The 27,972-nt window shown below is 41.6% G+C and overlaps 1 protein-coding gene across 6 annotated transcripts; it reads right to left on the bottom strand.

Annotated features, from left to right (window-relative positions):
• Positions 1 to 16: 16 nt before the first annotated feature.
• slc43a1a (solute carrier family 43 member 1a) lies at positions 17 to 27,634 on the bottom strand. Of its 6 annotated transcripts, none has more exons than XM_034230925.1 (16): positions 27,446 to 27,627; positions 23,314 to 23,425; positions 17,560 to 17,723; positions 16,549 to 16,738; positions 15,624 to 15,679; positions 14,128 to 14,204; positions 7,907 to 7,999; positions 7,281 to 7,414; positions 7,021 to 7,154; positions 5,786 to 5,932; positions 5,657 to 5,686; positions 5,424 to 5,559; positions 5,006 to 5,135; positions 4,277 to 4,350; positions 3,748 to 3,871; positions 17 to 3,653 (listed from the first exon to the last, which is right to left on the bottom strand). In XM_034230925.1, exons 3-16 carry the CDS (start codon positions 17,711 to 17,713, stop codon positions 3,456 to 3,458), a joined length of 1,677 nt encoding a protein of 558 aa, XP_034086816.1. In that variant the 5' UTR covers positions 17,714 to 17,723; positions 23,314 to 23,425; positions 27,446 to 27,627; the 3' UTR covers positions 17 to 3,455. The 6 variants fall into 6 exon arrangements, with proteins under 6 accessions (XP_034086816.1, XP_034086819.1, XP_034086814.1 ...); XM_034230928.1 differs by having other exon boundaries at positions 17,560 to 17,718; XM_034230923.1 differs by having other exon boundaries at positions 23,314 to 23,411.
• Between the last annotated feature and the right edge of the window lie 338 nt (positions 27,635 to 27,972).

Genomic DNA, 27,972 nt, shown 5'->3' with positions numbered 1-27,972 from the left:
AAAGCAAAACGATATGTTTACAATTATAATTTTATTTGTTTAACAAATGCAGAAGCTGGATATAGTTATGGAAGGAAAGAAGACACACTTTTACACTTCAACCCCCAAGGGGAAGGAAATAAGATACGCCACTTTATGTGTTGGTCTTAATACAGACAAGGCAAAGGATGTTTTGTTGTTGTCGTAGAGGATATCAGAGATGTTGACTAAACTTCAACCCAAGGATTCAGACAGCAAATTACTGTTGTCTGACAAATTATTTATTGACCTTTATGGAAGCTTGCAGAGGTACAGACAAGTCAGTAGTTGCTGGAATTGCTGGTTCATATGTTTCAAACATTACAAAATACTGTACGAGAGGAAAGTAATGACATAAGCCAAACTGGAGAACCTCACCAACTCTTATTGTAATGCACTCAACATATCAAGCTACTCATTGGCTTTGGTTCACCAAGAAAGGTGTTTGGCGGAGGCATTCATCTTACATTCAAATCTGTTGAAATAAAGGCAAGATAGGAGCAAAGGCACAGGGTTAAAACAAAACACAATCTCCTTCATGGCAAGTGAGCAGGAATTCAAAAAGCTAAAACGTTTTATGTACGAAAAAAAAATCAGGAAAGAAATTCATCAGACCAGAACGAAAAGCATCTAAAGCACACTTCACACTGAAAATAATAGTCAAAACATTTAAAATTGTACAATTGATTCAATAACTCTACACTTTACTGTTGCTGTGTTCAGATCAAACATGTATACAAACATTTGTTGTCACTTTGGGATAATATATATGTTCTGTTTTGATCTACTGCTGGCTGAAACAGTCCTTTTAATGTGACTTTGGGAATCCAAGCAGAACAATCCAATTTAAAAAGCATGTTAAACCAAAGCCATCGGTTGATATACTGCACACACCCATATATAGTAAAGCAAGCAGAATATGTGATAAAATACAAGGCACACCTCAGTTATATTTACAAAAAACTATTTGATGTTTGTTTACAAAAAAAGGCAAACGCAGAATACACAATCAATCATCTAAGCTTCATTTATGATAAGCCCACTACAAAATAACTGTTGATGAAACAAACGCTTCCCTTTTAAAGCTAATGCAGCTAGAGTAAACAAATACACTTAAATACATATTTTATACACACACTAGTTCATTTCTGTGCATAAAGCAGTACGAAGTGATCAAAAACATTAAACACTGTGTGCCAGAATTTTAAGTCAGTCATATTTTTCCTTTATATAAAAAAAACAAAAAAAAACATTTAAATATAAAAATGCAGAAATGCAAGGGCTGACTAAGCAATACCTCTGTGATGAATGCACAATAAGAAATGATGTACTTGGTTCATTTTTCATTTCAGGTATTTAACAATAATATGATTAATAGTTCCTAATGAGAACAAAACATTGATGAACAGACGAGGGGGTCGGTTGCAGAGAGACAGTACAACAAAATGAAACAGGAGGTAGATATGGTGTCTCTACAACCAGCCTATCTGTGTGTGTGTGTGTGTGTGTGTGTGTGTGTGTGTGTGTGTGTGTGTGTGTGTGTGTGTGTGTGTGTGTGTGTGTGTGTGTGTGTGTGTGTGTGTGTGTGTGTGTAAATAACTTGGGCTCTGAAATTACCTCAAATGCTTCTTTACATGTACCAGAATGTTCAAACGCTTTATATTTTCTTTGATACGTATATGATCTGTTTTACACATATATAAGTATGGTTTTTTTTTTAACCAGAGGGTGTACAGTAGAAACAGCACAATACACAAAAAGTTTGCTTCATTAGGCACACTTTTGAAACAATACTGAAGTAAAAAGTGCAACTTTCCAAGTATTTTCAAGCTGTTCTTTGGTTTTAGCGAGGATTGTAATGATTATCAGGCGATTTCTAAAACTATATAATAGAATTATAAAAGTACCATGATATCCGCAACCTAACACACAGTCTGTCAAAGGTTGTGTGCACATTTCTTTGTGTGTGGTAGATATTGAAATCTATGGCTTAAAATCACAGTAATTTGGCTATTCAACACTTATTTCCAAAATAAATAAATAAATGATGATGACACATCTACCGAAATCACAAGGAACTGAAAGACATAATGAAACATGAGGAATCCTATTTTCTCTGTGGTTTGGTTTGTAGTGAGCTAAATGTACACCAGCAGTGACCAAAACACAACTGGAACAACGAAATATACACTCACCGGCCACTATTTAAGTACACATTGCTAGTTCCTGGTTGGACCCCCTTTTGCCTTCAGAACTGCATACATTCTTTGTGGAATAGACTCCACAAGGTGCTGGAAACGTTCCTCAGAGATTTTGGTCCAGATTGACATGATAGCATCACGCAGTTGCGACAGATTGATCCGCTGCACATCCATGATGTGAATCTCTCGTTCCACCACAAAGGTGCTCTATAGCAGTGTTTCTCAAACTTTTTCATTCCAAGGACCACTTAACCAATATAAAAAACACTCGCGGACCACCTAACTCCACAAATATCAAAAAACACATCGTTTTTCTAGAACAGATTACAAATCGCCTGAAAATGCTACAAACAAGTGGCAACATGTGTGATGAAGGTGTTGCGCTGGGCTATATCATGCAACCAAAAGTTAAACATAACCTCGCTCCAGTGTGGAGATATTCCCGCGAGAGTGCGGAAAACTGAAATGTATTTATTTATTTCAAATGTGAAATGTTACCAATATACTCACGGACCACTAGGGGGCGCTCACGGACCACCAGTGGTCCGCGGACCACACTTTGAGAAGCACTGCTCTATAGGATTAAGATCTGGTGACTGTGGAGGCCATTTGAGTAAAGTGAACTCATTGTCATGTTCAAGAAACCAGTTGGAGATGATTTGATCTTTGTGAAATGGCGCGTTATCCTGCTAGAAATAGCCACTAGAAGATTAGCACACTGTGGTCATAAAGGGATGGACATGGTCAGAAACAATACTCAGGTAGGCTGTGGCGTTTAAACGATGCTCAATTCTATCATTTTTAACCAGTCTGGCCATTCTCCTCTGACCTCTGGCATTCTTCGAGAACTTATTCTTTTCTCTTTTTCTGAGCATTCTCTGTTAACCCTAGAGATGGTTGTGCGTGAAAATCCCAGTAGATCAGCAGTTTCTGAAATACTCCAAGACCAGCCTGTCTAGCACCAACAACCATGCCACAATCAAAGTCACTTAAATCACCTTTCCTCCCAATTCTGATGCTCTGTTTGAACTTCACCAGGTCATCTTGACCATGTCATGTATACATGCCTAAAAGCATTGAGTTGCTGCCGTTTAATTGGCTGAATAGATTTTTGCGTTAATGAGCAGGTGTACCAAATAAAGTGGCCAGTGAGTGTATATGGATGCGTAGATTACTGGTGCTCATTCTGAAGGCACCTATAAACCTACAAGGCCCTCTGTGCTCTGTGTGGCTGCTCTACGCCTCTGCAGCATGGAGCCCGTTAGTGTGAGGTTTGTATCCGTTGTTTTCATTCTCGTTGAGCGCCTGCATCTCCTGTCCGGCCGCCTTCTTGTCGTTGGCCTCCTTTTCCCTGATCAGCTGTCTGCGGTGGTAGTACAGATAACCCGGTAACAGGAAGCCAGCCAAGGAGAAGAGGATCAGGCCCAGGTTTATCTGATGGAAGAAAGTTACAGTTTCAGTCACAAAGTTCATTTATTTTGTAACTCGCTGCAAGTGTGTGGAGTTAGAGAAGAGTGTATGTCCTCACCCAGTAGGGGTCTCCTTTCAGTGGTCCGACCATGGCGATAAAGAGCGGCTGCTGCAGGAGAGCGAACAAAGCGCTGATCATGGATTGGAGGCCTGTCAGTGTGCCGAAGTGGTTGGATGGGTATCTGTGGGAGAGAATCAAGTGATTACCAAGAGTTTGAAGCACCTAATTAAATGAGCCCCAATTTACAAAAGAAAAGGTTAAGTGACAAAGACACTCCATTAAAGAAGTATACCTTTTGAATGCCTTACTCTGTCGACTAATTCCTAATTGTTGTCAAAAGAATATGTTTCAGTAGTGTGAATGTTTGACACATATAATGCAGCATGCCCTTTGTCAAGACATGTGGCTCAAATATCATTTAATAGAAATATCTTAAATTGTGAAGCCACTTAGAACTATTTCGTTCGGCGTGCACTTTGTGAAACATCACCCCCTAAGGTTTGTTTTTCAACTTCTTTTTAGCTGTGAATGTGTTTAACAGGGAGTTAGATGTAGTAGCTTGATGAATTAGCAGTGCTGCACTCACACAGCAGCATAAAGTCCTCCGCAGCAGGAGTGGATGAAGCCTCGGACCATCGTGTGGAGGATGAAGGTCAGGATCTGAGGTAGAGAAGGAGAAGAGAAGCAACACAATCAACGGGGACTGTTTATCTTTACTCTGTCTACCATAATGTGTGATTATGGCACTGGACCGCAGACACAGACTTTGTAGTGGTTTTGCCTTTTAGAGATAATCCTGTGTCTTTATAATAGTGTTCTGTACATGGACAGTAATGTGTGTCTTGATAGATGTTTGGTGGCTCACTTTTTGGTTCATTTGTGACTTTATGGTGCAGTTTGGTGTCTCTGTAGTAGTGTTAATTTCGTTGACTAAAACCATGACGAAATATGTTCGTCAACAACCTTTTTTTCCATGACTAAAACGAGACGATGACGAGACGGCACGGACAATAACTGTAACGAAATCAACATACAATATCGTTGACGAAAAGTGACGAGACGAAAATGTAGTTTTCTAAATAAAAACTATGCCAAAATCTCTCTTTACTTTCGTTGACGAAAAATGAGGAGACGAAATATTATCAAAGATAACGTTACATCTCTGATAGTCAGTTTTTCTCCCAGCAGTTCCATTTCCGGTGCTGCGGCTGGGCAGCAGCTGTGTGTGTCTGTGCTGTGCGCGGCGGTAGATTTGAATTACACTGGGCAGCGGCACACTGTGAACTGTCAGGATGTTTTGAGGTGTGTGTGCTACCTGTAGAGGCATGTTGTCGATGAGGCAGCAGATTCCGAAGGCGAGCAGCAGCAGGTTGGTTAAAAGGAAAGCCCTCATGGCGTTGGTCACTTTCTGGATCTTACGGTCTCTCGTGGGTAAACTGGTCTGCCTGATGGGGAACAGACAGAGAGGGGTTTTAACATTATTGTGATTCTCGAAGACACCATCCAATATTCATATTTATGTCTGTCATATCTAGAAACATCGAACATAATGTACCGTTGAGAATACTCAACACAACACTTTGTTAAAGGCTAAAGAATACAAACTAAAGAATAAGAGGTTGATTACCAAAGATGTCAATTTATTTCTCTTTTGAAAAGGGAATTCTCAATTGTTAGTCACCTTTGTGTTTTCTGTTGGTAATTATTAGTTTTATTTTATCTCAATAATGTACCTCTGCTCTGTGCCTGGAGGGACAGTCTTCTCATCGGTGCAATCCTTCATCCTCCAGTCCATGATGTATCCAATCAGAGGACATGTGAGCAGGCACAGCAGCTGCAGTGTGCCGAAGATGGACGAGTAGAAACTCACTGAAGAACAAGACATTCTATCAAATAAGAATAAAGAAAATAGAAGGATATGCCGGAGAAATTATACAAATTAAAGCCGTAGCATTCCATTACTAACCTTTCTTTTCTATCTCGAGCTTGTCAGATGCTGAAATGTAAAAATAAACACCACTCTGTCAGTAAATGTTTTTTTTTGTTCTTGATAACAATAAAATGGCTGGGAAAGTGCTTGGGGGTTCGAACTCACGAAACTCTTCACCGTGTGTGACCATGAACTCCAGCATCTTGTTCATCGCTCCCATGAAGAAGATGATCCTCAACTGGGACATCCCCATCGTCACCAGACTCCACAGGAAGATGGGCGAGAATACAGACCGGCGGAAGGGAGGAGACTCTGAGAGACGAGACGCAAGTACATTTATTTACATTTATATGCATATTAGAGATTACCTTTCTTATCAGAGTGTAAACGTTGTAAAACATTGAGTCTGTCAGTCTTTCAGAAAAGCAGTTTTATCATACAGTATAAATTGGTGGTTCCCATCTTAGGGGTCACATCCCGACGAGGGGAACAGCCTTCCATTCTTAGTGACCTCTTCTCAGATATATCTTTAGATCAAAGGTCAAAGGGTCTAATGATATATCAGAGGGATAACTAAATGATTACAATATAGACAGAAGTAACTTAAGAAACATTCTGTAAGGACTTTTATTATAAATGGCCATATGAGCCTCTAAAATATATTTTAAAGAAAATCTGAAGGGAAACAAGCACCTCATTTTACATCCATAATGTATATATATGGGCTGTCTTGACTCTGAACAGTCTTTTAATCCAGATGTAGTATGTTCTTTTGACAAGCAGAGGGCAAACAGCTGCTTTGTGTGAGCCGGGGAACCCAGACTCCGTGAACTGTTCCTGCCCCTGGCTTTGCACCCGGTCACACTTCTCTCTCTCCCCACGAAGCAGACTCATTAATGAAATATGTGTTTCCATGTCGTGAGGGAACAAGAAACAAAGCCATGACCCCGGTTGTGTCCTCAGTGACCCTGTCGCTCAAACACAGACTAAGCTACCGTCTTTCTTCTTGCATTTTCTTTGAGTTAGGATTAAAAATGTGGGAGCTGATCTACACCCAGTTTTGATGTGAAGGAGAAATCATGAGGACTTAGGACTTCTTTGATTGTACTTTTACTAGGCTATTATGCTGCTCGAAGGAACTGTGGGATGGCATTATCTTCTTACCTTTTGTAAAGGATTGTCAAGTAAATCTTATGTTATAGGGATTCAGAATGGAAACACTGAGGCAATATTTAAGTATTTGGAAAATTCAACCAGCTCTTATCTTAGCTACAAATGCGATATTTCCAGGTCATATTACTCACTAAAGAACCTTCATAAGTAAAACCACAAATTTGACCACAGATTGGCAGGCGCTGATATAAAAGCAGAGAGAATATTAGTTGTGTTTGTTGACTTACTGGGTGCAGAATCAAAGTCAGTTCCATTAGGGAGTTTCTCTGTGGAGTGTCGGATATCTCCATTTTTCTCGCTGAGTCTCTCTGTGACAATCTTCTGGTCAGATGAAGGCGTTTCTTGCAGTGTGAGGATCTTACTGTTATTATAAACACACAAACACACACACACATTGAGGTTGAAGTAAATGTCCGCTCTTCTGATGAACATGCTTGTGCCTTGGTATCTTCAAGAGATAAGGCGATCAACTGGCGTTCACACTCACCTGTAGTCTACCTCGTCGGGGGTTGGGAAGCCTTCAGTGGGCCAGTTGAGGAAACAGTTAAAGAAGACGAACCCTGCAAGGCCTGCCCAAACCCACATGATCACGTTGAAGGACACACCTGCATCGTAGATGAGCTGGTAAAAAGAGAGTGGAAGAGTTGTCAGATTGTTTAAGCATCTGGAATTTGCTTTGAGTTGTTTTTGTTATGTTTGCTTGTTAGGTAATGGGGATTAGTGTGAATGTAGCATTTACATGGTTAATTCACTGAAAAACACTTAAAGCAACATGTAGAGCTAAGGGGAGTGGCAGTCATGAGATTTTTATCTGTGGGTTCATCACTACAAAAGACCCTTTTCACTTCGACAAGTGTTAATGCTAATGTATTAATTTAAGCTGCTGTGAAATGTAAAGGCACAGAGATTTACATTGTTTTTGACTTCAAGGAAACATCTAAGAATGTCAGAACAAGAAGTAATACAAATAAATGTGATAATTTGTCTTTATATTGCAATAATGCTCTAAAATGTTATATATCCAAAAATGCTCTTCAATGTATTCTTAAGGGTCAATACAAGTGTCCATTTGTGTTGTACAAAGTGATCTTTAACATATGCTTTGTAATTTACCTTGACTCCAGGGAAGGTGACAGCAGAGGAGGCGTAGGAGCCGATCATCAGAGACAGGATGGTGGAGCTCAGAGAACCAAACATGTTGGGCAGCTGCAGGGGAAACATATGTTAGTTATTGATCAATCATATTCACCTACACCTCACAATAGGACATACAATACTTTGGCATGTAACATAGATGGGCTGACGCAGTATGTTAATTTGACCAGCAGAGGGCAGAAAGCTGCTTTGTGTGAGCAGGATGAAGCAGGCTAGAGTTCCTCTTGAAGGGTTCCTGCCTCTGGCGTTTGCACCTTGTCACACTTCTCTCGCCCCACAGAGCAGACTCATTAAAGAAATATTAGTTTCCATGTCGTGAGGGAACAAGAAATAAAACCATGACCCAGGTTTTGTCCTCACTGACCCTATAGTTCATGCAGACTAAGCTTTACTTAGACACATCGTCTTTATTCCTGCTTTTTCAACACATTCTTTGAGTTGGGATTAAACATTTGGAAGCCGATCTATAGGCAGCTATCAAAGAACTTCTGAGTGTTCGGCGGACCCAGCCAGGGGGCACGCATGACACACAGCAAAGGAAACAAGGTGGTGGGCACCAGGCACTAACACATCATATATTAGGTCGACCTATTTACAGTAGTAAGAAGCTTAACAATGTAACAATGACCTATTGTGCTGGCAGCCCACTCAGTGTCCTTTGATTGGAGTTGTAAAAGGGTCAATCACGATTATAACATCACATGTATGGGATTTTTGGTGCGCTGCATGACAAGCTCACTATTCTCTCTCAACACTGACCAGGGTTTTACAAACGTCTACTGACGTCACCTAATCTCCCCGCTGGGTCAGAGTTCATCCTGTAGTGTCAGTGTGCCTCATTTGTCCTCCCAGTCTGCCCTTTCCTCACTTATCACTTACTGACGCTGGACCACATGATGGCAAGTCAGAGTTGGGAAATTGGGAACGCTGTGACAAAAATACACTTTAAACTAATTTAATTAACTAAAACATGTGGAAAGAAGAATTCAGCTGCAGCATAATTCTGCAGCTTGCTGGTATGCATCCTGACACCAAGGTCACCAGGACACAAGTCTCTGGGGAGCCACAAACCATTAAAATAACTTACAATAAAGGCTTTCCAGGAATTGTATAACCCCTTAAGGATTTCTAGAGTTGTTCTGCCTCCTACTTCCAGTAAGATCTTAAGTGTTAAATGACGGTGAGAACTAATGTGTACTTTTCTTTGTAGAAGTGTTGGTGTGTGTTCCATGCTGTTGTTTGAAGATTAGGCTGTGGTGACTGTTTGTGGCTGGCAGACTAATATGTTCGTGTGTGTGTTTTTATCGCAGGCGGAAGAAAGATCGACTCTTAAGTCTGACACAAAGAGGTCTGCAGGTAAACAGGAAAAAAAGCTTTCCTGAGGATGTTCAAAAGCGAGCCCAACTGTCAGGGTGAGATGAGAAAAACATCCCGCTGAACACCCGTCCCTTTCAGCGCTTCTGAGAATCCAAATACTTCACGGTCTAACTGACCATGAGATGTAAAGCGCTGGACTCTCTGGCTGCGGAGGTTTGTTGAACGTAGCCGGGAGGAGCCTCTGAGCACACAGGACAGTATACATCTCTTACTAATGTTAAAGCAAAGATGTTCCGGCCATGTGATGTCAGATAACTGATGTTTGCTTTCAGAGGTGCAGTAGTGTGTCTTTGAGAAATCTGTATGTGAGGTGGAAAGTAAAGAAAAAGTGTGAAATGTGCGTCTGCACGTGTGTGTGCATGTGCCAGCAGCAGGCGGGACTCCCACCACTGGTGTTGGGGCAGTTTTCAATAAATACATTTTTCAAAAAGAGCCTTGCCGCACATGTTCTGCATGCTAATGCCAACGAGAGAAACACGTGACCTTTGTGGAGGCAACACTAGGGTCAACCGGAGTCAGGAAGTCACACACAACTGGAGATTTGGCCTTTCGCTTGTCACGACAAATCAGTTCAGGCTCTACTCCTGCTGTGCTCGCTCACTTGGGTGTTGTAAGACTTTGGCATCGAGTTTAATTAAGACTTTAATCGCTGAGAGAACAGGCCAAATGGTAGCTTAATGAGCAGTGAGATTTTGATATGGGGAATGGGAAGAGAAAGGGAACAGGAGAGAGGGAGAAAGAAGGAGAGCCGTGCATGAAAATAAGCAAGGATAGAAATAGCAAAAAAAAGAGGTAGTGGGAGAATTTTTTTTTAGATTTGACTGATCTCCCCAAGCTGCAGCTGCACCCCCTCTCTCTGTGGAGATCCCAGCAGGAAACACTCAACCACAGCTGATTAGCACATGCTTCTTCTCTCCACCTCAATCCTCTGCAGCCCTTTCACACTGTTCATGGATTCAAACCCTTATTCCTCACAGCGCTGGCGGAGTGTCCAGCTGCAATACACTTATATAACATAAAATATAATGGTCCAATGTAAAGATGGTGGTGGTTCAACTGCCCTGTCTGGAAACTTCAAACCACAACGTGGGACTCACGTTTGACTGGTTTCTTGCATTTGTCCCAAACTAACAAACCACATTCCCGGTAATGGGCTCCATTTGTCGAGTACATTTAAAAAGAGCCTCTCTTTCTAGCTTAGACCAAAGTTAGCATGCAGACGACTGACAGCCCTCGTAACAAGCAGTGAGAAATAGCTTAGAGCACTTTTCTCACTAGCATGTGATCAGACAGGCCCCAGTGCAGATGAAGGGTAACCCTAAATAAGTTACAGTAAGAGCAGGAAGACTGTCCACATTCCTTCATTGACAAAGGGAAATACACGATAAAAGATATACCATACATAGTTAACATGCCCATTAAGGGTAGTTAAGGGCTTTGTGTGACAAGGAAACCACAAGGGTGTGTTCGCACAGGTAAATGAGTCTAGCACAAGATTTGGACATATATCAAAGCTTTTTTTCAGAATTTCCAGTTAAGGAACGCCTTTTAAATTGCCATTTCCAGTAGATTGAAAATCACTGTGCCTGCATCACAGTCTCTGATCACTCTTTCAGTCAGAGCCTGTCAGTGTAAGAATTTACAATTATATGGACATTTAATAACAAGATGATAATTGCATCAAATGAACATTTATTAAAAAATTAACCCTCTATTATGTTGTTCTATTCAACATTTTTTTCCTCCATTCCTTCACAAAAGCACACAAAATAGTTTTTAAATCGTGTCACTAACTGAACTTCTGTATGATTTTAAAGAGGGATATTTGAGCTCTCTAGAAATGTTTCGTTTTTCCCCCTGTTCAGCTGAACTGCTGGTGTGTTATTCATTTAACATTTTCATCACTGCCTTATTTCAGTAAAACCCTTTGGCCTTTTTGCTGCAATTCATTTCAAAATATATATTTCTCTGCCAATTAGTTGCAACATAATTTGATATATTATTATTAGTACACACAAATTGAATGTGCACATAACACCAGTGCCCTGGGTAAGGAGGAGTTGACTACCTTGATCAAGGTCACACAAGCAGATTAATTCATTATCAACATTCAAAACTTTCATTTAAGCAAAAGCAATCATGATATGTGATTTCTGCCGGAATTGGAAAAAGATTATGATTGTTCAAATTGTATTGTTCTATATTGTAAAGTGCTACATGTAATTTTACCAAAACAGATATCATAGCATCTGAATCGGGAGGTTTGCCCTCATTAACTGACTTGGGAAAGTGTTGTCCTTATGCAGTAACAGAGATTATTGTGTTCTGAGCTATTTCTGTAAAGCATATGATTTTAATGATGAGGGTATGTGTGCCTACATCTCTCAGACTTTGAACCATGCCATCATTTGTTTCAGAGTAACAACAACAACAACAGTGTGGAGGTCAGTCAATGCTGGTACACCAAACCCAATTAGAGATACAGAGGTCGTACAGGGACACAGAGGAGGGAGGAGTTGGAAATTACTCAAGTGTGTGTGTGTGTGTGTGTGTTGGTGTGTGTGTCACATGGTGTGTTTGCCTATGAAAATGTACTGGTATCAATACAACCTTTGTAGAACTCTTACAAGCCAATTGTTGGTGGAAAAGGAACCACCTGGATAAATATATACAGAACATATGATCCACTTGGTAAAGCTATGAACTTAATTCCATCAACATGCCATTTTTCCATCCTTGACATTTATGTGAGATTGCACTAATAAACATGAATACATTGTTGAGTAAGCCCAAAAACATGTTTGTGAGGTCCCAGTGACCTTGACCTTTGAAGCCATCTTTTCTAAACAGATAATCCGTGAGTTTAAGTAAAGGTTTGCACCAAATCTAAAGAAATTCCCTCATTGTCTTCCTTAGCGATCATGTTTGAAGGGATGGGACGCACGGACAGACAGATGGACAACCCAACATAACGCCTCGGCAAATTATTTCGTTTAACAATGTTGTTGGGATTTCAATTCTCTCAAATAAAAAAACTAACATAACTTGTGACATGGTGCAAACAATTCCTTATATGTTTCTTTAGTTAAACAGCCCTCTCAGATTCACATTGAAAACCGTCTCAGTGAGATATATGGTAACAGTTGAAAGGAGCAGAATATTTATTTAAATGTATCCCCAGACTGAGAGCCTTGCTTTCTTTTCCACAGAGCGAGGCTACAGGGGCGAAAGTCACCGGCGAGGGTCATCTGTCTATACTCAGCTTCCTTATCTAAACATGTTTCATGTTCGTCTCCTGTATGTACATAACCATGCCACCACGTGTGTACACAGTCATGCAGAGTTGAAAAGGTTCTGCATTGATTTTCTGCTGACTGCTGTGCAGAACAGTGGAATATAAGAGAGTGGGAACATGGGAAAAAAGAACAAAGGAATAAGAGAGGGGTAACTGAGGAGACTACAGAAAGCATGTCCTTGAGTGTTTTGAATAGAGGTCCAGGGGCCGAGCTTTGGGGAGGGTGTGTTATCATTAACGGGCCGTTATTGGTGGAAACACAACTGGGAGTTTCCATTTGGGAGAGGTCGTGTGCTGCTCTGACTCTGGGACATGCACACACATCCCGGAATACCTGCCATGACACAGGAGGCGGCAGCAACAATAAAAACACTTGATAATGTTGGCACCAGCTGACACATCACACACAAACACACATGCCTGGCGTGAGTGTAAACAAACACAGCTCCCAGTCCAGCACACACTGTTTCCTCAGCTGACACAAATATAGGCTCCGACCACGCTGAGACTCTCAGCTACTAAAACTTTCCTGCTCATTTATTCCTGGAACACAAATTACTACTTTATCAGAATATGAGTTACGTAACTACAGCAAAAAAGAAAGAAAAAGGCTAATTATGGAACAAATTGTGATTTATATCCTTTAAAATAACCCTCTCACGGTGCTGACATCTGGAATTGTTTATATATTCTTGATCAAATAGACGTGCTTACATTTTCTCACACGCGCTGGTTTGTATGTTTAGCAACTCAAACATTGACAGATGGAGGAACAGAGAGATATGGACGTGTTTCCTTTTGGCTAAGAGTCTGGAATTATTATTACGTTTCAAGATTTAAACCCTGGAGCCAATTAAAGTAACTTTAACGACTGTCCGTGTTCTTTTGTGGCAGCTTTTCTTGGAAAGAAATAAGACACACTCACAACATTACTGAAATTAGTCAGGGACACATACAGTACATAGTGTAAAAGCAAGTGCAGCCTCTGAGTCTGAGACGACCTTGTAATGTTGTTTTCCTGAAATACAATCCATCCTAGAGGTTAATGTCATTTCCTTTTCTTTTTTTCCTCTCTATCTCATGTCTATCTTTCTTTACAACATCAGCAAAGGTCACAACAGCCGTCAAAATACAGGTATCCATGAGCAGGACCTCGTCTACCAAAACAATGTGAGCGAACACAGATGAGCGACTGTCTCTTCAAAAATACACAAGAAATATGTTTACTATCAAAACAAGATAGACACATTGATAGAAGCCAGTTTTTGATTGTTCTGTGAAAAAACAACAACACCGGATCTGTTTTAGCAACAACTAACAGTAGTTATAGTTAGAAAGGATTAGATTTGTACCACAGGTGAATACAAGTTAACTCTGTGCAGTGTACATATACAATACTCTAATGATGAATCTTGAGGATCTGAAAGAATTTGCTACTGATTATGTAATCCGCCTCATTTTAAAACATTGGTCTTATAAGTATCTACAATCTATTATTGTGTCTCACCGTGAGTGATGTGAAGGTCAGACAGATGCCTCCGAAGCCATTAAAGGAGAGCGCCAAGAAAATGAGCGCTGACAGGACTGCGTTAAAAAATAAAACAGAAACACGGAAGAGTTAAAATCAACTCTCTCAAAATAAAATCAGGACATGTCTTCAACCTCATCCACCGAAGTTTTTACGATCCTTTTATTGACTGCACTTGAAGATTAAGCAAGAAGTTTAAGTCACAATTAAGGTAAAAGTAAGTATTTTTTTCTTCTGCTATATTTTTGCCTGTTTATGTTATGTTTGTACACCCACCCTTCAAAGTCCATCTTTATAAACTACCTGGTGTAGTTATAGCACATTTAATAATAGCTTCAAGAAAAGACATGTGACACTACAGTATCAGTTTATATAGGAGTTAAATAAATAGGCTTCAGGGAGTAAATATAGCATTTTTCGGTAGCTCACGGGCACTATGGTGTGTATTTAATACCAGCTGAGTAACTTCGTTTTATAAAGTGTGTAGTGTGGTAAGAGGCGACTGTTGAACCTGATCCTGATTTCAATCACATCTGAAACTTAACTACCTGGTTTCCATTACAGCTGGATGCATCGGTTAGATCAAACAGTGAGATGGACATTTGAAGAAAGGAGTGTAAAGAAAGTGGACAAAAATTAAATATGGATTGTTTGGTCTATTTTTACATCTGTCCAATTACACCTGCTGTAAGTGCTCAATTGCCCTGTGTTGAAGTTTACTAATGGGTAACTTTGACCACACACAGATCACACTTTTTGACCTTTTGTGTCACTGCTGAGAAAATGTTTGTGGTAATGTATATGGAAATGTGATACCCTGTAAAATGCTCTTCTTCCTGTATGTTTTCAGTGCTTTATTTCTTATATTCTTATCACATTCCTGCTTGTCATTACACTGGTGAGATAATGTTGGATCAACTTGTACCTTACTCTTGGACTAATACATATGTTCTATATGTATGAATCGTTACACTGCTAAATATTATACTTATTTATACCTCACTATAATTTTTAAAATCTTATTTTATCTTTTTATTGCTGAGCAAACTCGTTCTCTTGTCCAACACATTTCATTGTATCATTTTTTTAAACGCTTAAAAATAAAGAAAAACTGAAAACTAAAACGGATTTGCTATAATGTATTTTTTGTATTGGACCAATGGAGATAAAAATGGCACCACTTATATCAGTGTTATTTGTTTTTTAATGTTTTTATTTAGGGCATGCTTCATGTAGCCCTTATTGTCTTAGCTGCGAGTGAGTTGTTTTATTTATTAATAATTTGTAAACGTGAAGATATTGCTCTTCAAGACAAGCAGCATGTAATCATGACCACGGATGGTGTGCTAAAAGCTGACACTCAACTTAAACTGAAAGATAACTGAAATAGATCTAAACATTTCTTACGTCACATTTTGCATCTGATTCATCGATATCCGGCACATGCATTTTTCACTGTATGTGTTTGTACTCACCCTGAGGATTGTAGACAGACCCGGCCATTATAACACAGGACAGGCCGAAACAGAAACTGTAACAAAAGTTAAAAAAAGAACATAATAAGCTCTTACATGGCACATCTTATTTGCATTAAGTTGCATTTAATTATTCTAAGTGTTTTTAGGAACAATGTAGGACGTATAAAAACTCCCAGAGGGCCGTGTTGGAAATACCACAGATTACTCCGCACTATCTGTGGGAGTAAGTGTCTTCAGTCATACAACTGCTACGCTATTTAGTGAAAGTATGATTCAAAATAGACACTGTTCAGTATGACAAAGAGATTGTAAAAGATGGACTGGAATACGCTTTACCATATTTCCATACATGGAAAACATTAAAAGTAGGATTCACAGAACAGCAGTTATTTTGTTAGTTATCTGCCAAAGACTAAACTGTCTGTGGTTAAACCGATAAACTTATCTTCTACCACGTTTCATCTGCTCTCAACTTATTATCAAAGCATATGGCTACTCAATTCCATTCATAGCTGCAGAGAATGAGTGAAGGAGAAAGTGAATGTGTGTTTACGCGTTTAACATTTTACAGTAAAACTTTGAAGATACCGAGGGCAAATTATTCGGAAAGTTTATGTAAGGTCAGACGTTTCCACACTCGACACACCCACACACCCACACACACACACACACCTAAATGTATTCATTCTCACACAACATTTTAGGAATGTGAGTCGTCAACTTTTTTCTCAGTCTATCATCTCAGTAGTAGTTGAGGAATTGACTCTCTTTCCAGATTTCAGTATCACAGAAATGTATAATGGAAATCGGAAATAGTCAAAAGGACACATTCAACACCTTTTCAATAAGCAATTGTGAAAAAACAGATTTAGGTTTTTTATAAATTATACTGAATATGAAACAACTATTTTACAATCATTACCTGCCCACCAGGCGAATTGGGCGTGGCCCAAACCTGTCCATCAGGATCCCGAGTGGCAGGGTGGTGGCACTGAGCAAGAAGGACCCAATAGTGAAGCCCAGATTCAGCATCTCTTCCTGGTCCACGCAGTGGGGCCACTCAACGTCACCTTCAGAAGAGTTACTCAAAGACACGACGAAGGACTCATTCACTGTGGGGGCGAGATAAGACAGAGGAAAGTTAGAATATGAACAGACCATGCGTTGGGTCTACAGACGGTGTAGAAGAAAGTAATCAGGTATCAGATTTGCTACCAAAAAATGTTTCCTCCAGACTTTTCTCTAACCTTTGCCCTTTGTTGGGTATTGGAAGAATTGTCCGTCTCATGTCTCTAAATAGCTACAACAGGTAGACATATGCAATCAGTGTCACAGAGTTTCCAAGTAACACTGCTTCCAAACTGAGGGATCACAAGCCATACAAGTTGGAAACCACTTTTGACATTAGCTTTAAATACTCATTATGTAGGGTCACAGAGACTATGAGTACAGTGTACATTGAAAACATATAAATAATAATTGCACATTTCCATTTAAAAACAAATTAAATACATGGAAAATAGCCTTTTTCTTTGCCACATTAGCTTGCCCATTTGATAAAGATATCAAAATATAGAAAAGCTAAGGCAACCTTTTATTGATTAACAAGATATAATGGCTACCTATAAACAAAAATATACTCCTTTGAGTTGCTCAAGTCATTCACTTATATTCAAATGTCCAGTATGTTATCTTAATAATAGTATTACTCATGTTTGAGGTCAACTAGACCCAAGTTAACAAAACTCTAAAAAAAACGTGCAGCATACAAATGACTATAAACACCATCACAGATATACAAAATATAACATTCCTCTGTAATTCTTCTGTAAATCAAAAAGTGTCACAGTGATTTAAGTATGACGAGTATGCTTTGGGAGCTGTTTAAGAGAAACACATCGAAGGTTAAGTGATGGACAGCTGCTGGTTTTACCTGAGCACAGGTGGGAGTAGAAGCCCTCTTGTTTCAGCATGATGAGCAGCGAGCCCCATCCCAGCAGCACGGCCGAACACAGCAGGTTCTCCAGCACCGCCGTCACCGCCATCCACCAGCGCCTCCTGTACGCCTGCAGGAGAGAGGGCGCCATCGCTGCTGCTCTGCGAGGAAACACACGTGAGAATTCATTTAATGTAGAACAAGCATTTTCCGATGTAAGGCCATTTTAGTGGGTAAATGATTGTCCAGCAACAAGTAAGTATATACAATGTACCACTTCCACATAGCGCAGCAGGCCCCTAGATTAGCTTTTATCCAAATACACAAAACTCAACAAGAAACTATTTAAAGGCAGCAATCTATCCATTTCTATTCAACTATTGTAAATAAAATCCATCACAACAATTCCGGAGCTCAAGTTTTTATTTTATTTAAAGGTCCCATGTCATGCTTTTCCGGTTATTATCCGTCCCATTGTGTGTTATGTAGCTTTTTCTGCATGTAAACGGTCTGCAAAGTCACAAACCCTCAAAGTACACCCTGTAGCGAGTAAAACTCTAACACAGAAAAGACCTGTCTATGCTGCCCCAGAACGCCTCGTTGGAGATTTTTCATTTTCCATTTTTTTCTTCCGGGAACCAAGTGACGTAACGACGACCCAATGGACCAATTGGTCCAAATGGACCAATCCGTGGAGCTCCTCACACACCAGGATCCCTTGGCGTCACTATCAAACGCAGTGGGGGGACCTTTAGTGTAAATGTTCAACTATCAGGGAGTCCCATTGAGCATAGAGCTTTTCTCAGCCGCAGCTGCGTGGATCTCCACTCACAGTACGCCACACACGTGCTCAGGCTGAGTTTCGCCGTGTCTCGCTGTCTCGCAGACCCCACGCAGCAACCAGGAAACGACACCAGGAAACGACACAGCTCACACTGTCGGCTCCTCGAGTCTCAAAGGGCGGAGCAGCGAGCCCCGCAACATCCCGCCAACACGGCCCCCAGACCCCACGCAGCATTCTCATCTGTTTGTCATTACTGGTGTCCTTTTCTGGTTGCTAACAAACGCCGTTGTAACACATAAACACACATCAGAGCACAGTGGGCTCATAGGGAGGGGGGGGCAGGAGCTCCAACAAGGCGTGTAGGACAGAGAGTGAATACACATACTATACAGAGATGCTGTATGAGAAAACCAATGGAACATTGAACAATGTAAATCTATTATAGTAGACCTCAACAATGGAGTTATGATCAGTAGAAATGGCCATGACATGGAACCTTTAATAAACATTCATAAAAAAATAAGAAAACTATGAAATGTAAACGTTTTGCTACTTTTGATTAACACATGCTTAGTTCTGCCTATTTTTTTGTTGATTGACTTATGGTTGAACCTCAAGAACAAACAGAACAGTAAACAAACAATATTGCCAACAAAATAAAAGGAAGCATTAGATCATTCATGAATAATAATCCTCTTTATGAGAAGTTGATACAACTCGAGTTTAAAAGGATCCATTTTGAGTAAGACACTCCACATATATGACAAAAACAAAGATTTACAAAACAGCATCTATTTACTCTCCATTGAAAATCTGACATAATTATTATGTTTACTTCACTGGGAAGACCTAATGAAGCCCCTTGAGACGGGACATTCTTCTCTCGGTTTGCCTAATGAGTGCCCATGTGACCAGTCATTGTTTTGTAAATTACATTACATTACATTACATTGCATTTAGCTGACGCTTTTGTCCAAAGCGACTTACAATAAGTACATTCAACCAGGAAGACACAACCTTGAAGAAAACAGAATCATATAAGTACATCAGGTTTCATAGAGCCAAACATTTCAAGTGCTACTCAACTGGCTTTAGGTAATCCAGTCCTTTATTAGTATAAAAGTGCTTCGTTAATAGTTCTAACGCTCGAAGTGGAGTCGAAAGAGATGAGTTTTCAGTTTGCGCCGGAAGATGTGCAAGCTATCTGCCGTCCTGATGTCAATGGGGAGCTCATTCCACCATCTTGGAGCCAGGACAGCAAACCCACGTGTTTTTGCCGATGGGAACTTGGGTCCCCCTCGCAGCGAGGGCGCAGCGAGTCGTTTGGCTGATGCAGAGCGTAGTGCACGCGCTGGGGTGTACGGTTTAACCATGTCCTGGATGTAGGAAGGGCCAGATCCATTCGCAGCATGGTAAGCAAGTACCAGTGTCTTGAAGTGGATTCTAGCAGTTACCGGAAGCCAGTGAAGGGAGCGGAGGAGCGGAGTGGTGTGGGAAAATTTAGGAAGGTTGAAGACCAGACAAGCCGCTGCATTCTGGATGAGCTGCAGAGGTCGGATGGCACATGCAGGTAGACCAGCCAGGAGGGAGTTGCAGTAGTCTAGGCGTGAGATGACGAGAGCCTGGACCAGAACCTGAGTCGCTTTCTGTGTCAGCTGGGGACGTATCTTCCTGATGTTGTAAAGCGTGTATCTGCAGCAACGGGTTGTAGCAGCGATGTTTGCAGTGAAGGACAGGTTGTTATCTAGGGTCACACCCAGATTCCTTGCAGTCTGAGTCGGGGAAACAACTGAGGTGCCGATGTTGATTGTTAGGTCAAGAGTGGGACAATCTTTTCCCGGGAGGTAGAGCAGCTCAGTCTTGTCAAGGTTGAGCTTGAGGTGGTGAGCAGACATCCACTGAGAGATGTCAGCTAGACAAGCAGAGATGCGTGCAACGACCTGGGTCTCTGAGCGGGGAAAGGACAGAATTAATTGGGTGTCATCAGCGTAGCAGTGGTAAGAAAAACCATGCGGGCTAATGACTGATCCGAGCGAGTTTGTGTACAGGGAGAAGAGGAGGGGACCAAGAACAGAGCCCTGAGGGACCCCTGTAGTTAATTGACAAGGGTCGGACTCAGACCCTCTCCAAGTCACCCTGTAGGTACGGTCTTTCAGGTATGAGGTGAGGAGGGAAAGAGCAGAGCCTGAAACTCCATGTTTTTGGAGAGTGCGAAGGAGGATCTGATGATTCACCGTGTCGAATGCAGCAGACAGGTCCAACAGGATGATGACAGAGGAGAGGGATGCAGTTTTGGCAGTGTGCAGTTCCTCCGTGACAGCAATGAGAGCAGTTTCTGTGGAGTGACCTGCCTTGAAACCAGACTGGTGCGGATCCAGAAGGTTGTTCTGATTGAGATAACAGGAGAGTTGTTTAAAGACAGCGCGTTCAAGTGATTTAGACAGGAACGGGAGGAGAGAGACAGGCCTGTAGTTTATAACATCAGACGGGTTGAGAGTGGGTTTCTTTAGGAGAGGGTTTACTCTTGCCTCCTTGAGACTGTTTGGAAAGTGACCAGAAGTTAGAGAAGTGTTGATGAAATGGGTGAGAAACGGTAGAATATCAGGAGCGATAGTCTGAAGGAGGTTTGAAGGGATAGGGTCCAGAGGACAGGTGGTAGGGCGGGCAGAGGTAATGAGGGTAAGAACCTCACTTGGAGAGAGAGGGGAAAAGGAGGTTAGTGTGTTGGTGGAAGGAGGGTCTGGTGACCCAGCGGTGAGTATAGGTGAGTCAGAAAAAGAAGAGCGAATATCATCAACCTTTTTTTCAAAGTGGGTAACAAAGTCGCTTGACAGAAGTGAGGAGGGGGGAGGGGCTTTTGGAGGGTCCAAGAGGGTGGAGAAGATGGAAAATAGTTTTTTAGGATTGGAATAGGAAGATTGGATCTTATCTTGAAAGAAAGTGCTTTTTGCCTGAGAGATCGAAGCAGAGAAAGAGGAGAGGAGAGCCTGATAGGTTAGGAGGTCGTCACGGTGTTTGGATTTCCACCATTTCCGCTCTGCTGCCCTAAGGACGGTTCTATTAGCACGCACCGCATCATTTAGCCAGGGAGCAGGAGGGGACTGACGAGCCTGCCGAGATGTGAGAGGACAGAGAGAGTCCAGAGAGGATGAGAGAGTAGAGAGGAGAGTTTCTGCAGCAGAGTTTGGTGGCAGGAGTTGGAACGAGTCAGAGGAAGGGAGGGCTGAGAGCACCGACGAGGCAAAGGTAGAGGGGGAGAGGGAGCGAAGGTTACGGCGGACAAGTGCAGGATGAGAAGAGATTAGTTTGTTATGTTTGGAAAGGGGTAGAGAGAATGAAATGAAGAAGTGATCAGATGTGTGGAGCGGGTTTACAGAGAGGTTAGAAGTAGCGCAGTTCCTTGAGAATATGAGATCAAGGACATTGCCAGCTTTATGAGTCGATGGGGACGGAGACAGTGAGAAAGCAAAGGCGGTTAACAGAGATGTTAGTTCGTCTATCTTCCCCGTCTGGAGGTTGAAGTCTCCGAGAAGTATAGCGGGAGGGCCAGTTTCAGGGATGTGTGAGAGGAGATTATCTAATTCCTCCAAGAAGTCCCCCAAGGCGCCTGGTGGACGGTAGAGAACAACAATGGTTAACTGTATAGGATGGGTTATTGTGACGGCATGGAATTCAAAGGTGGAAGGAGTGAAATTAGGTAGTTTTAAGAGGGAAAAGCTCCATTTGGGAGAGAGCAGGAGACCAGTGCCACCTCCTCTGCCAGTGGGTCTGGGTGTATGGGAGAAGGAATATGCAGTGGAGAGAGCTGCTGGGGTGGATGTGTTGGATGGAGTAATCCAGGTCTCAGTGAGAGCAAGGAAATCCAGAGACTGCAGGGAGGCGTAGCCAGAGATGAAGTCAGCCTTAGGAACAGCTGACTGGCAATTCCACAGGCCACCAGAAACTAGATGTTGGATCTCAGTGGAGCACGTGGGATAGACGAGAGCAGGCCGGTTATATCGATTAGGAGATACACGGGGCCAGTGATAATTGCGAGAAGACACATGAACAGGAATGGAGAAAATACACATGATTATAGCATGAGGGGCTAGAAAACTAAAGAAAAGAGAAATAAGACACCAGCTCAATCAGAGTAGGATTTGCCTCCTCTTTGCCTCCCTCGTGACTCCCGTAGGACTCCAATGTCTTTGTCAGTCTTACTCCCGCAGGACTCCAATGTCTTAGTCAGTCTTACTCCCGCAGGACTCCAATGTCTTAGTCAGTCTTACTCCCGCAGGACTCCAATGTCTTAGTCAGTCTTACTCCCGCAGGACTCCAATGTCTTAGTCAGTCTTCGGCTGTCTGACGCTGAAGCTGACGCTCCAGGAAAGAGCTACCCAAAATGGACGCCTGATTGCTCAGTTCTCACAGCTGTAGGGCCACGCCCCTCTAATTAGTTAACTATCTACAGCTGATGGGCGACAATAGACTGGCCCTGCCTATATTAATGCAGGCTTGAGTGCTGAGACCTGTGAAGCAGGTTTCGCCTGAGCAGATCTGAGATTTAAAATCTCTCAAACGCGATTTAGCCGTTTAAGCTACAATAACAATTATACAGAGTCGAATAAATGAAACAGAGAAGTCTAATTAAACAAGAATATAACTTACAGTGGTTGCTGCGTCAATAGGTAATGTCATCACCGGGTCCAGATGCACACTGAGTTCATCAGATTTTAAATGCGGTATTTAAATGCTTTTTAAGGTAAAAAATGACTGAGTCACGCGGTTCTACTTCACGCTATCAATAGACTGGCCCTGCCTATATTAATGCAGGCTTGAGTGCTGAGACCTGTGAAGCAGGTTTCGCCTAAGCAGATCTGAGATTTAAAATCTCTCAAACGCGATTTAGCCGTTTAAGCTACAATAACAATTATACAGAGTCAAATAAATGAAACCGAGAAGTCTAATTAAACAAGAATATAACTTACAGTGGTTGCTGCGTCAATAGGTAATGTCGTCACCGGGTCCAGATGCACATGGGAGGTAAAGTCAAACCACTGGATTTGCAGAGAGACGGGGGGAAGGGCTGCAAGTCAAGGCCTCAAAGAGGAAATACAAAGTAGTTACTAATGCTCTTTGGTGTGTGTGTGTGTGTGTGTGTGTGTGTGTGTGTGTGTGTGTGTGTGTGTGTGTGTGTGTGTGTGTGTGTGTGTGTGTGTGTGTGTGTGTGTGTGTGCGTGTGTGTGTGTGTGTGTGTGTGTGTGTGTGTGTGTGTGTGTGTGTGTGTGTGTGTGTGTGTGTGTGGGTGTGTGTGTGCGTGTGTGTGTGTGTGTGCTGTACGAAATAAGTCAGGAGGATCTAATGGGACAGATTTGTCTCTGCGTGTGTCTACCAGTCTATGTGCTCGCGCTTGCAAATCCCAGTTGGGTACCTGACACCTTGCACTGCATTGTCCTCAGAAATACCCCCACTGTGCTGTCAGCAGACCAGCTATTTCTCCCAGAGGAAACAATGCTGAGTGCTCAATGTGTCTGCTTTTGTTCTAGAAATAGGGATAGCATCTTGAAAGGACGACATTTCAATCTGAAAGTTGGATTCAAGGAGTCTTTAAACAGCATGTAACCACAGTTTAGTTTAGGGGATTAACTGCCTGGGATTAATGGGTAAAAGGTGAGTGGTGAGGCAGCTAATAGAAAAAATGACCGCAGTGATACTACAAACAAACAAACACACACACACACACACACACACACGTACATGTATACACATAAACACACAGGTCAGGTCATTGGTCACTGTAACTTTGGACTCGGGTGACCAAAACACAGAGTGAAGTCATGCCCACCACCCTGACAGGATCAGACTGTATAAATCAAATAACACACACACACAAACAAATAGAAACACACACACAAACAAATAGAAACACACACACAAACAAATAGAAACACACACACACACACACACACACACACAGTAACCAGCAATTCCATTTGGCGGGAACCAGAGAAGAGGTGGAGAGAAACAGTGGGAGGTAAAGTCAAACCACTAGATTTGCAGAGAGACGGGGGAAGGGCTGCAAGTCAAGGCCTCAAACAGGAAATACGAAGTAGTTACTAATGAGGGTGTCTCTTTGGTGTCTGTGTGTGTGTATCTGTATCTCTGTGTGTGTGTGTGTGTGTGTGTGTTGTACGTGTGTGTTGTACGAAAGAAGTCAGGAGGATCTAATGGGACAGATTTGTCTCTGCGTGTGTCTACCAGTCTATGTGCTCGCGCTTGTAATGTGATTATCTAAAGCACACTGAACTGCCCTTGTGCTGAAAACAGAGTTTGAAAAGGGGGGATTTTTGTGTAACTGACACCCAAGTCTGGAAACCCCTTTAGTACACACACAACTCCCCAACTCTCAATGAGGCGACAGAGCAAGGCGGCGCTCATTCAGTCCTGTGAATGCTTAATCCACAAATGAACCTGATCATTAAACCACAGGCTAACTTGTGGCCCATGGGTGTCTGAAATAAGGGCTAAGGCTATAGCCGATAAGGACAAGTAACGATTGTCTTCATGATGGATTCAAATGATCAAATAAATGTTTGGCCTATAATACATCAGAAAACCTTGACAAATGGCAGAATAAGTGACTATGAAAATTGTAAAAAAAAGTGAATTTATTCAATTAGCTTTTGAGATTGCTTTTTGAGCATTTCTTAAGAAAAGTGCAGGCGTGTAGTAATGTAAAGAAAGACATGACATGCAACAAAGGTCCCACGGCTGAAATCAAACGCTTGGAGGCCTGAAGCAGAAGATGCATCAGTCAGAAAACTGCAAGAAATTGATTGATTTTATGTTTTTTATCTGTTTTGTGTTTAGCTTTTTATCTTATTTATTGATGTGTGTCTTGTCTTTTTGTATGTGATATGGACCTTGAGTCTGAAATAAAGATTGAATATAGAAATATAGAGCATTAAAATGTCTGATGCTGCCATAAGATTCAAAAAGTGCACAGATTTGAGGGTGCGGATGCTCTTTCATCGGGTTGATAAACTGTCTTTTTTCTCTTTGAGTAAATGCAGCAGAACGGTTAGACAGACCAGGATTTCAAACATGAACAGACACAGTCTACTGAAGACCTAATTAGAGGCGACCGTCACATGGATTGGATTTGCTGTGCTGTGGCTGCAACACACAATAAATACACATAACATTCACACATATAGCACAGAGTCAACATATTAAATTCAACATGGAGCAATGGCTACTTGGTGTCACAACAACAGAGCATTGGTCTGCATGTAAGGTATCAGTTGCTCCTTGGTGTGTATTTCAGCTCATGTTTTATTCCCCACCTGGACTGATGTAGCCTACCATAGCCTCCTTTTCTATTATGGTTACCCAGATTCCTTCCTCTGTTTCCCGCCTATTCTCTGTGCTGCGTGTTACAGCAGCAGTCACTTAGAACCTTTCGCATTGTCATTATTGACCAAAAGGAGTGCCCTACAAACAACAAAGATATGCAAACAAGCTAATACGCTGGTTGGTAGGGAGTTGTGAGCTGTTGTCATATTGTGAAGCCTGCGTGTGTGTGTGTGTGTGTGTGTGTGTGTGTGTGTGTGTGTGTGTGTGTGTGTGTGTGTGTGTGTGTGTGTGTGTGTGTGTGTGTGTGTGTGTGTGTGTGTGTTGGAGAGCAGGTGATGTCTGCACTGTGCTAAAAACCATATAAGGATCCTGCTTCCTGAAATACCTGAAATACCTGAGCACCAGTAGCTGATGCAATGTTGCCATGAGTGACTCCACTGTCAGAGGAGAGTTTTTGTAGGCTATATGTAGAGTTTTTACAATAAAGGCTATGGTGGATAAGGACGATTTCTTTTTAACTTCTTCTGTATAGCAATTTGGCTTAAACATGATAGTCTTCAGTCATTACGTGAACTGCTTTCTTTCAAGTCTTTCTGTTAATGCCCCCATCCTGAGTTGCTCTTTTTTCCCTGCAGGGATGTTTCTGACCTTGACCAGTTGTGTTTATCAACCTCTGCCGGACATAAAGGACTGCAGGGCAAACTCTTTACTCTCACAAGTTTCCAAGAAAATAAACCACGCGCCCAGGGAGCCTCTGTTCCTCGTGGAGTCCAGCAACGAGGCTGCCCGGCCGGCGAGCAGCTGTCTCTCCGCGGGCATGACCTCAGCCCGGGCTCTGGTTACCGGGAGGACTGCTGAAAAGACCTGTCAGTGTCCCGGAGCAAGTCTGCTGCGGCGTTCACGTGTTGTCCTGTCCGAAACTTTGGAATTGTAATCACAACGCAACCCCCCCCCCCCCCCAAACAAAGTGGTGGATATAACTACGTGTTTCCAATTTCACCACACCTAGTGCAGGTGACAGTGAAAGAGGCATGGAATCAAATGGGATTGGAAGTAGTGCTGGGAACAAGAACGTCACGATGTCAATTTTTGTAAATTATCACAAAATATAGTTGCCACAAGGAAATATTGTGTCACAAAACACCTTTCAAATGTTTAGTTGTTTGTTGAAGTGATTCATTAAAATAAAATAAATTCAGTTTTGTATTTTATATATATATTTTTTATCTGACTTTAAGGGGCATCCATGTATCTAACTCAAACACTGCGATCACTGCTTCAGGTAATTACCGTTAAATTATACTGTAATGAAACATGTGTCTAATTAGCTACGTGCACTTTATAGGATTACACATGAGCAACCATGACAGCATTTGAGGTTTTCCACTCAATGAAAGGTAAACACAGAAACAGAAGTAATTTGGATGGTCACTTCCCGAAACATCTTCTGGTATGCTACTACTACTGCTAATTTCCTTATTCTAATGACACTTTCGCTTTCTGTGAATGCCCCAAAAGTTGAATCAGCCTCATCAGCTTTAATAGTCTATAGACTGTGTTGGCAAACAGAGTGTTTTATACTATCTAACGTGGGCTAAAAGTCTCAGTTTCATGCCACGTGTGAGTTACTGCTGCCGGTTCGTCATGCTGCCGCGTCACTCCCCGAAAACGCACACACACGTTACTACAGTTTATATGCCTTATATAGACACATTATTGACCAACAATGCCAACAAAGTGTAATAACTCATATGGGCTACTTACGTCAGTTGTGGGTCTTCTCAGAGGGAAAAAAGTAAAAGTGTTTGTTGCTCACTGAGAGGAGAAAATAAGGAAGACAAAGTGCTCTCAGATGAGTGTTGTTCTTGTAGGCAGTGAATTAAAGCGTTGCCTCTCTCTGCTTCCTTTTTTTGTGGAGGAGGATCCCTTGTAGTCTTTAAGAACCTCCACACTTCTTTCTCTAGTTTTACGCAGACTCCCCCTCTTCTCCGAATTTTAATTCCCTCCCTCTTTCAATGGGTGGAGTGGAGTCATTCACCACCTAATGGGACAGGACTGAAGTCGTTTTTACTCCAAATGTGAAACATGAAACAAATGATAGAAATAAAACATTTGCTATCTATTACAAAATTAACTTTAATATGTAATAATAACATTACTAAACAAGGAAGCAGTAGTAGAATAATAATTCCGATATTTTACTTACTGCCAAGTAAGTTAAAGTGTAAAATAGGTATTTTAGTCAAAATGAACTTTTTTGAATCTGAATTGGGGTGGAGTCTACATATTAA

The sequence above is a fragment of the Gymnodraco acuticeps genome, unplaced genomic scaffold (assembly GCF_902827175.1).
Source record: "Gymnodraco acuticeps unplaced genomic scaffold, fGymAcu1.1, whole genome shotgun sequence".
NCBI classification, from domain to species: Eukaryota; Metazoa; Chordata; class Actinopteri; order Perciformes; family Bathydraconidae; genus Gymnodraco; species Gymnodraco acuticeps.
Note: the sequence above shows the minus strand (reverse complement) of the source record. Positions and strands in the feature narration are given on the sequence as shown.